General features: G+C 49.9%; 1 protein-coding gene across 1 annotated transcript in view; it reads left to right on the top strand.

Moving 5' to 3' along the window:
- Window positions 1-7,008: 7,008 nt before the first annotated feature.
- The window catches only part of LOC124115152, a 42,708-nt gene continuing 38,465 nt past the window's right edge, over window positions 7,009-11,251 (top strand). The window contains exons 1-2 of the mRNA XM_046476027.2: window positions 7,009-7,200; window positions 9,079-9,190. Of these exons, the coding sequence (XP_046331983.2) occupies window positions 9,079-9,190 (112 nt within the window). The 5' untranslated portion in view covers window positions 7,009-7,200. The remainder of the gene's footprint in view (window positions 7,201-9,078; window positions 9,191-11,251) is intronic.

The following is an 11,251-nucleotide window of genomic DNA, read 5'->3' as shown; positions in this document are numbered from 1 at the left end:
CACTCTTGCACCCCGGTCACTCTTGAACCCTGGTCACTCTTGCACCCCGGTCACTCTTGAACCCTGGTCACTCTTGCACACCGGTCACTCATGCAAACAGGTCACTCATGCACCCATGTCACTCACGCATCCCGGTCACTCATTTACCAAAGTCACTTTTGCACCCCGGTCACTCATGTATCCCGGTCACTCATGTATCCCGGTCACTTATTTACCAAAGTCACTTTTGCACCCCGGTCACTCATGTATCCCCGTCACTCATGCACCCCAGTCACTCTTGCACCCCGGTCACTAATGTATCCCCGTCACTCATGCACCCCAGTCACTCTTGCACCCCAGTCACTCATGCATCCCGGTAACTCATGTATCCCAGTCACTCACGCATCCCGGTCACTCTTGCACCCCGGTCACTCACGCATCCCGGTCACTCATGTATCCCGGTCACTCATGTATCAGAGTCACTCACGCATCCCGGTCACTCTTGCACCCCGGTCACTCACGCATCCCGGTCACTCATGTATCCCGGTCACTCATGCATCCCAGTCACTCTTGCACCCTGGTCAATCGTGCATCCCGGTCACTCATGTATCCAAGTCACTCACGCATCCCAGTCACTCTTGCACCCCGGTCACTCACGCATCCTGGTCACTCATATATCCCGGTCACTCATGTATCCTGGTCACTCATTTACCAAAGTCACTTTTGCATTCCGGTCACTCATATATCCCCGTCACTCATGCACCCCAGTCACTCTTGCACCCCAGTCACTCACGCATCCTGGTCACTCATGCACCCCAGTGACTCATGCATCCCGGTCACTCATGTATTCCGGTCACTCACGCATCCCGGTCACTCATGCATCCCAGTCACCCATGCACCCTGGTCACTCACCCATCCCGGTCACTCTTGCATTTGGGTCACTCACGCATCCCGGTCACTCATGATTCCCGGTCACTCATGCATCCCGGTCACTCATGATTCCCGGTCACTCATGCACCCCAGTCACTCAAGCACCCCGGTTACTCATGCACCCCGGTCACTCATGTCATCCCCGTCACTCATGCACCCCGGTCACTCATGTACCCCGGTCACTCACGCATCCCGGTCAAAAACGCATCCCGGTCACTCTTGCACCCCGGTCACTCACGCATCCCGGTCACTCTTGCACCCCGGTCACTCACGCATCCCGGTCACTCATGCACACAGGTCACTCATGCACCCTGGTCACTCACGCATCCCAGTCACTCATTTACCAAAGTCACTTTTGTGCCCCGGTCACTCATGTATCCAGGTCACTCATTTACCAAAGTCACTTTTGCACCCCGGTCACTCTTGTATCCCGGACACTCATATATCCCGGTCACTCACGCATCCCGGTCACTCACACATCCCAGACACTCATGTACCCCGGTCACTCACGCATCCCGGTCACTCATGCATCCCGGTCACTCACGCATCCCGGTCACTCATGTATCCTGGTCAATCATGCATCCGGGTCACTCATGCATCCCGGTCACTCACGCACCCCGGTCACTCATGTATCCCGGTCACACACACATCCCCGTCACTCTTGCATCCCGGTCACTCATGCATCCCAGTCACTCATACATCCCGGTCACTCTTGTATCCCGGACACTCATGCATCCTGGTCAACACGCATCCCGGTCACTCTTGAATCCCCGTCACTCATACATCCCGGTCACTCATACATCCTGGTCACTCTTGTATCCCAGACACTCATGCATCAAGGTCAACACACATCCCAGTCACTCTTGCATCCCGGTCACTCATGCATCCCAGTCACTCATACATCCCGGTCACTCATGCATCCCGGTCACTCATGCATCCCAGTCACTCATGCATCCCGGTCACTCATGCATCCCAGTCACTCATACATCCCGGTCACTCATGCATCCCGGTCACTCATGCATCCCGGTCACTCAAACATCCCGGACACTCTTGTATCCCGGACACTCATGCATCCCGGTCACTCATACATCCCAGTCACTCATACATCCCGGTCACTCATGCATCCCGGTCACTCATGCATCCCGGTCACTCAAACATCCCGGACACTCTTGTATCCCGGACACTCATGCATCCCGGTCACTCATACTCTCGGTCACTCTTGTATCCCGGACACTCATACATCCCGGTCAACACGCATCCCGGTCACTCACACATCCCGGTCACTCTTGCATCCCGTTCACTCATGCATCCCAGTCACTCATACATCCCGGTCAACACCCATCCCAGTCACTCATGTACCCGGGTCACTCATGCATCCCGGTCACTCATGCATCCCGGTCACTCATGCATCCCGGTCATTCACGCATCCCGGTTTACTCATGTACCCCGGTCATTCTTGCACCCCGGTCACTCATGTTTCCCGGTCACTCACACATCCCCGTCACTCTTGCACCCTGGTCAATCACGCATCCCGGTCACTCATGCATCCCGGTCACTTTTGTATCCCGGTCACTAATGTACCCAGGTCACTCATGTATCCAGGTCACTCATACATCCCCGTCACTCTTGCATCCCCGACACTCTTGCATCCCGGTCACTCTTGCACCCCTGTCAATCATGCATCCCGGTCACTCATGCATCCCGGTCACTCATGTATCCGGGTCACTAATGTAGCCCGGTCACTCATGTATCCCGGTCACTCACACATCCCCGTCACTCTTGCATCCCCATCACTCTTGCATCCCGGTCACTCATGCATCCCTGTCACTCATACATCCCGGTCAACACGCATCCCGGTCACTCACACATCCCCGTCACTCTTGCATCCCGGTCAACACGCATCCCGGTCACTCACACATCCCTGTCACTCTTGCATCCCCGTCACTCATGCATCCCGGTCACTCATACATCCCGGTCACTCTTGTATCCCTGGAACACTCTTGTATCCCGGATACTCATGCATCCTGGTCAACACGCATCCAGGTCACTCTTGAATCCCCGTCACTCATACATCCCGGTCACTCATACATCCCGGTCACTCTTGTATCCCGGACACTCATGCATCCCGGTCAACACCCATTCCGTTCACTCTTGCATCCCCGTCACTCATGCATCCCTGTCACTCATACATCCCGGTCACTCACGCATCCCGGTTATTCACGCATCCCGGTTTACTCATGTACCCTGGTCATTCTTGCACCCCGGTCACTCATGTATCCCGGTCACTAATGTACCCCGGTCACTCATGTATCCCGGTCACTCACACATCCCCGTCACTCTTGCACCCCGGTCAATCACGCATCCCGGTCCATCACGCATCCCGGTCCCTCATGCATCCCGGTCACTCACGCACCCCCGTCACTCATGTATCCCGGTCACTCACACATCCCTGTCACTCTTGCATCCCGGTCACTCATGCATCCCGGTCACCCATACATCCGGGTCAACACGCATCCCGGTCACTCACACATCCCTGTCACTCTTGCATCCCCGTCACTCATGCATCCCGGTCACTCATACACCCCGGTCACTCTTGCATCCCTGGAACACTCTTGTATCCTGGACACTCATGCATCCTGGTCAACACGCATCCCGGTCACTCTTGAATCCCCGTCACTCATACATCCCGGTCATTCATACATCCTGGTCACTCTTGTATCCCGGACACTCGTGCATCCCGGTCAACACGCATCCCGGTCACTCTTGCATCCTGGTCACTCATGTATCCCGGTCACTCAAACATCCCGGTCACTCTTGCATCCCAGACACTCATGCATCCCGGTCAACACACATCCCGGTCACTCACACATCCCCGTCACTCTTGCATCCCGGTCACTCATACATCCCGGTCACTCTTGTATCCCGGATACTCATGCATCCCGGTCAACACACATCCCGGTCACTCACACATCCCCGTCACTCTTGCATCCAGGTCACTCATGCATCCCTGTCACTCATACATCCCGGTCACTCTTGTATCCCGGACACTCATGCATCCCAGTCACTCATGCATCCCGGTCACTCATACATCCCGGTCACTCATACATCCCGGTCACTCTTGTATCCCGGACACTCATGCATCCCAGTCACTCATACATCCCCGTCACTCTTGTATCCCGGACACTCATGCATCCCGGTCACTCACACATCCCCGTCACTCTTGTATCCCGGACACTCATGCATCCCGGTCACTCATACTCTCGGTCACTCTTGTATCCCGGACACTCATACATCCCGGTCAACAAGCATCCCGGTCACTCACACATCCCCGTCACTCTTGCATCCCGGTCACTGATGTATCCCGGTCACTCACACATCCCCGTCACTCTTGTATCCTGGACACTCATGCATCCTGGTCAACACGCATCCCGGTCACTCTTGAATCCCCGTCACTCATACATCCCGGTCATTCATACATCCTGGTCACTCTTGTATCCCGGACACTCATGCATCCCGGTCAACACACACCCCGGTCACTCACACATCCCCATCACTCTTGCATCCCGGTCACTCATACATCCCGGTCACTCATACATCCCGGTCACTCTTGTATCCCGGACACTCACACATCCCGGTCACTCTTGCATCCCGGTCACTCATACATCCCGGTCACTCATACATCCCGGTCACTCATACATCCCGGTCACTCATGCATCCCGGTCACTCATACATCCCGGTCACTCATACATCCCGGTCACTCATACATCCCGGTCACTCATACATCCCGGTCACTCATACATCCCGGTCACTCATGCATCCCGGTCACTCATACATCCCGGTCAACACACATCCCGGTCACTCATACATCCCGGTCACTCATGCATCCCGGTCACTCATACATCCCGGTCACTCATGCATCCCGGTCACTCATGCATCCCGGTCAACACACATCCCGGTCACTCATACATCCCGGTCACTCATGCATCCCGGTCAACACACATCCCGGTCACTCATACATCCTGGTCACTGATGTATCCCGGTCACTCATACATCCCGGTCACTCATGCATCCCGGTCACTCATACATCCCGGTCAACACACATCCCGGTCACTCATACATCCCGGTCACTCATGCATCCCGGTCACTCATACATCCCGGTCACTCATACATCCCGGTCACTCTTGTATCCCGGTCACTCATACATCCCGGTCACTCTTGTATCCCGGTCACTCATACATCCCGGTCACTCTTGTATCCCGGTCACTCATACATCCCGGTCACTCTTGTATCCCGGTCACTCATACATCCCGGTCACTCTTGTATCCCGGTCACTCATACATCCCGGTCACTCTTGTATCCCGGTCACTCATACATCCCGGTCACTCTTGTATCCCGGTCACTCATACATCCCGGTCACTCTTGTATCCCGGTCACTCATACATCCCGGTCACTCTTGTATCCCGGTCACTCATACATCCCGGTCACTCATACATCCCGGTCACTCATGCATCCCGGTCACTCATACATCCCGGTCACTCATACATCCCGGTCACTCATACATCCCGGACACTCACACATCCCGGTCACTCATACATCCCGGTCACTCATACATCCCGGTCACTCATGCATCCCGGTCACTCATACATCCCGGTCACTCTTGTATCCCGGACACTCACACATCCCCGTCACTCTTGCATCCCGGTCACTCATGCATCCCGGTCACTCATACATCCCGGTCACTCATGCATTCCGGTCACTTTTGTATCCCGGACACTCATGCATCCCGGTCACTCTTGTATCCCGGTCACTCATACATCCCGGTCACTCATGCATCCCGGTCACTCATGCATCCCGGTCACTCATGCATCCCCGTCACTCATGCATCCCGGTCACTCATGCATCCCGGACACTCTTGAATCCCCGTCACTGATGCATCCCAGTCACTCATACATTCCGGTCACTCTTGTATCCCGGACACTCTTGTATCCCGGACACTCATACATTCCGGTCACTCTTGTATCCCGGACACTCTTGTATCCCAGTCACTTATGCATCCCTGACACTCTTGTATCCTGGTCACTCATGCATCCCGGACACTCATACATTCCGGTCACTCTTGAATCCCCGTCACTCATGCATCCCGGACACTCATACATTCCGGTCACTCTTGTATCCCGGACACTCTTGTATCCCGGTCACTTATGCATCCCGGTCACTCTTGTATCCCAGACACTCATGCATCCCGGACACTCATGCATCCCGGTCACTTATGCATCCCGGTCACTCTTGTATCCCAGACACTCATGCATCCCGGTCAACACGCATCCCAGTCACTCATGCATCCCGGTCACTCATGTACCCCGGTCCCTCATGCATCCCGGTCAATCACGCATCCCGGTCACTCATGCATCCCGGTCACTCACGCATCCCGGTCACTCTTGCATCCCGGTCACTCATGCATCCTGGTCACTCTTGCGCCCTGGTCACTCTTGCACCCTGGTCACTCATGTACCCCGGTCCCTATGCACCCTGGTCACTCATGTACCCCGGTCACTCATGCATCCCGGTCACTCTTGCATCCCGGTCACTCATGCATCCCGGTCACTCTTGCATCCCGGTCACTCTTGCATCCCGGTCACTCTTGCACCCTGGTCACTCATGCACCCCGGTCACTCATGCACCCCGGTCACTCATGTACCCCGGTCCCTATGCACCCCGGTCACTCATGTACCCCGGTCACACATGCACCCCGGTCACTCACGCATCCCAGTCACTCATGTACCCCGGTCACACATGCACCCCGGTCACTCATGTACCCCGGTCCCTATGCACCCTGGTCATACATGTACCCCGGTCACAAAAGCGCAATACACGATATCCTCACTCATCCTCCATTCATGCACACACTGAATCAGATTGTCCATTGCACATTGCACAGGTTGTCAATTGCATTGTAAAATTAGCGGGTAGTATGGGAAAATAGGTCGTAAAAATAAATTTACCGATTCGACATTCTATTGAAAAAAATCAATGGATACACGCTAATTCACGTACACTCTGCGTGTCAACAGCCGAGTCATGTTACTGCGCTCTATGTGTGAGTTATGTGGGTCCTGGTATCCCACGTGGCTGCGCTTCACGCCGGTTAACAAAGCGTTGGACGTAACGTAATCCTCGGAGTGATGGTCCGTCGAGCAGGATAATGGTGATGTGATCAACGTTCTAGCTAATATCCTGGCAGGGAGTGCTGTCGTCTGAACACTGTGCTGTGGAGAGAGCGGAGGCCGAGAGGTGAGTAGTGGCCAGGAATCGTACAGGAATCAGGGGTCATGTCCCGTACTGCCTTATCCATGCATCGGCGTGAACTGGTGTATATAAAGTTTGATATTCCAAACATGTCACCACTACAGCGTGTCAGGTGGAAACGAATATGTGATGATGGTGCGAGAGAATAGGTCTCGCTACAGCCATCTCTTCATTCTGTACAGTGAGGTGGTAAGGTGAAAGAAACTTATTGCTCGTATATACGCCGTTCTTGTGTAATAGATTATTTCATGCCTCTGCAAAATATTTTCCCTTTGTTAAATTGTCATTGGATATGTATCCTCAGGACAGTTGTCCCGGGATATGTGTCTATGGAAATACCCTGGGGTATATAATCTGGGTGGGTACTTACAGGTGAGGTGAAATGGGGTGAACGTCGCGTCCAAGATTATTGCACTTATATAGTGACGTGCATGTACGTGTGTGTGTTTGTGTGGCTGCTTTTACTAGTCCTGACTGATGCCGATTTATAGGGCTAGCTCACTGAGATACCATACCGCAGTTTATCATGAATACCCCACTCAGACACAGTATACTGACTCCGAGCCGACCAGCCGGGCGCCAGACAGGGTAACAACAAGTACCATCTTTTAACGTCTTTGGTATGACGCGGTCGGGGATCGAACCCCGGACCTTCCGCTCTCCGGGCGGACGCTCTACCACTAGACCACGGAGGCGGTCTGGATACTTACAGGGATAATGTTACTCTTGCATATGTACCGGACGATGCTGGTTAATATAGTGCTAGCTCACTGAGGTACCATGCCGCAGTTTAACATGAATACCCCACTCAGACACAGTATACTGACTCCAGCCGACCAGTCCTTGTTTTAGCCCCTTAATGCCGAGCGCTAGGCAGGGTAACAACAAGTACTATTGGTTAGCGTCTTTTGGTATGACGCGGTCGGGGATCGAACCCCGGACCTTCCGCTCTATGCACCAGACCTCGGATGTGTTGTTTTAAGTGAAGACATCCTATGCCTAGTTTGCACAGAGAAGAACCTGCTTCTGCACCAAATCTTTGAATGAACCGTTGTGTTGATGATCATATTGTATCCCTGTTCGTGGTTTCATTGAGAGTGCAAAACTATGGAATCCTAGAAGAGATATTGTCGTATTGTCGCCCTAACAAAAGTAAGCAAAAAGTGTCAAATTTAACCAAAGCGCGACAATGCGACAACGTGACATTTTGGCCAGTTGTCGTATTGTCGCGTTGTCGCATTGTATCGCCTTGAATCATTTTGTTTTATTTAACCAAAGGGCGACAATGGGACAACGAAACATTTTTCAAGGTCAGAATGTGTCGCGTTGTCGCATTGTCGCCCCATCAAAAATGTGTAAAAAAAAGGCGTTAATATGCGCGACAATGCGACATAATAATAATAATATGTTTCTTCGATTGATGGCGCGCATGCCCTGATATGGTCTTTTCTCAGCACCAATGGTTCTGAAACCAAAGTAGCAATGGCAATATGGGTTGCTTTTCTCAAAATGTAAACAAATCTTTCATAGTTGCTTTAGAAATTAGTTCATACATCGTTCTTGTCTGTGTGGGTTTCTTAAACCAAACGTGCTTCACTGTAAGAAACAAACATTTTGCATTTCTGTTTTAATTTAATTCCGGTCTCCGACATGGGTGTTCGAGAAAAGGTGAGCGTATCCAATCCTACCAGTAGTACTTGTCACAAACACGTGCAAAGGCAAGTCAATTGTTCAACTGACAAAATGCCACGGAAACATGATACAAATTAAGATATGTTATTGCATCGGGTATTGCAGTAAAAGTCAAAGTTGGAAATGCTTTCCAAAAATGTTAATTGATAGCTCAAGCAATTTCATTTTCAGATGTTTCCGTGTCTGTCCGCTATGTGTCGCTCTGTCGTCACCTCCGTCATCATCATCACGATAAGCTGTCCATGGTCGGGGCTCATGATATCTCGCAGGAGGACCGAAGCAGGTATGATGTGTATATTCATGACCCTAGGGGTAAAATATGTGCACATGTTTCAGATATTTGCAAAATGTGCACACATCACCTTTCAATCATTCAAGGCATCAGACTGACTGACTGTGGACCCTCATTAAACTGGAAACTCAGTTTTACAACGCCATGGCATCTCTGACTTCCGCTGTGATTTGGGTCTGCATCCGTTGTAACCTTGACCTTTCTCACAGTTACTCCACAGAGTGCGGTCGGCCGGGTAGCATAGTGGTTAAAGCGTTCGCTCGTCACGCCCAAGACCCGGGTTCGATTCCCGACATAGGTACAATGTGTGAAGCCCATTTCTGGTGTCTCCCGCCTTGATATTGCTTGAATATTGCTAAAAGCGGCGTCAAACCATACTCACTCACTCACTCCACAGAGTGCACTTGTTTGTTTATGCTTATACTCGTTGTTTATACTCGTAGCTCTTCAAGTTACATTTGGGGTATTAAATAGAATATAACACCCGTTCAGTATGTTTACAATACTAAGGCACTCCTCCATCATTGTCATTCATGGAAACAACGTATCAACCAGTTTTCGGCGTTAATGCTATTCAGGGGGGCACTGAGAAAGTTTAAAAAAAAAAAAAAAATTAGGTCATGTCGAGATTGATTCATGGTATGACAAAAACATCCTTGGTTTCTTAACTCATATGAATGGTGGCAAAGACACCATGGCACCACAATCTGAACAGGCATTAATTGTATTCAAATGTCAGGTATTTTATTTTTGATCAGAAGATTCCACAAATTCTAAATTTATTATTTGAAATTATGTGGAACAACTAACTGTTTACCGTTACTGATACATGCACCAGTGCAACCTATTCTTGGAAAGAGCAACCTAATATTTATGTCTACATGCACCAGTGCAACCTATTCTTGGAAAGAGCAACCTAATATTTATGTCTACATGCACCAGTGCAACCTATTCTTGGAAAGAGCAACCTAATATGTATGTCTACATGCACCAGTGCAACCTATTCTTGAAAAGTGCAACCTAATATGTATGTCTACATGCACCAGTGCAACCTATTCTTGAAAAGTGCAACCTAATATTTATGTCTACATGCACCAGTGCAACCTATTCTTGGAAAGAGCAACCTAATATTTATGTCTACATGCACCAGTGCAACCTATTCTTGAAAAGTGCAACCTTATATTTATGTCTACATGCACCAGTGCAACCTATTCTTGAAAAGTGCAACCTAATATTTATGTCTACATGCACCAGTGCAACCTATTCTTGAAAAGTGCAACCTAATATTTATGTCTACATGCACCAGTGCAATCTATTCTTGAAAAGTGCAACCTAATATTTATGTCTACATGCACCAGTGCAATCTATTCTTGAAAAGTGCAACCTAATATTTATGTCTACATGCACCAGTGCAACCTATTCTTGAAAAGTGCAACCTAATATTTATGTCTACATGCACCAGTGCAATCTATTCTTGAAAAGTGCAACCTAATATTTATGTCTACATGCACCAGTGCAACCTATTCTTGAAAAGTGCAACCTAATATTTATGTCTACATGCACCAGTGCAACCTATTCTTGAAAAGTGCAACCTAATATTTATGTCTACATGCACCAGTGCAACCTATTCTTGAAAAGTGCAACCTAATATTTATGTCTACATGCACCAGTGCAATCTATTCTTGAAAAGTGCAACCTAATATTTATGTCTACATGCACCAGTGCAATCTATTCTTGAAAAGTGCAACCTAATATTTATGTCTACATGCACCAGTGCAATCTATTCTTGAAAAGTGCAACCTAATATTTATGTCTACATGCACCAGTGCAACCTATTCTTGAAAAGTGCAACCTAATATTTATGTCTACATGCACCAGTGCAATCTATTCTTGAAAAGTGCAACCTAATATTTATGTCTACATGCACCAGTGCAATCTATTCTTGAAAAGTGCAACCTAATATTTATGTCTACATGCACCAGTGCAACCTATTCTTGAAAAGTGCAACCTAATATTTATGTCTACATGCACCAGTGCAATCTATTCTTGAAA

Source organism: Haliotis rufescens, unplaced genomic scaffold (genome assembly GCF_023055435.1).
Source record: "Haliotis rufescens isolate VD_foot unplaced genomic scaffold, xgHalRufe1.0.p SCAF_8, whole genome shotgun sequence".
Lineage (NCBI taxonomy): Eukaryota > Metazoa > Mollusca > Gastropoda > Lepetellida > Haliotidae > Haliotis > Haliotis rufescens.
The sequence above is the reverse complement of the archived record's forward strand: the minus strand, read 5'-3'. Positions and strand labels throughout refer to the sequence as shown.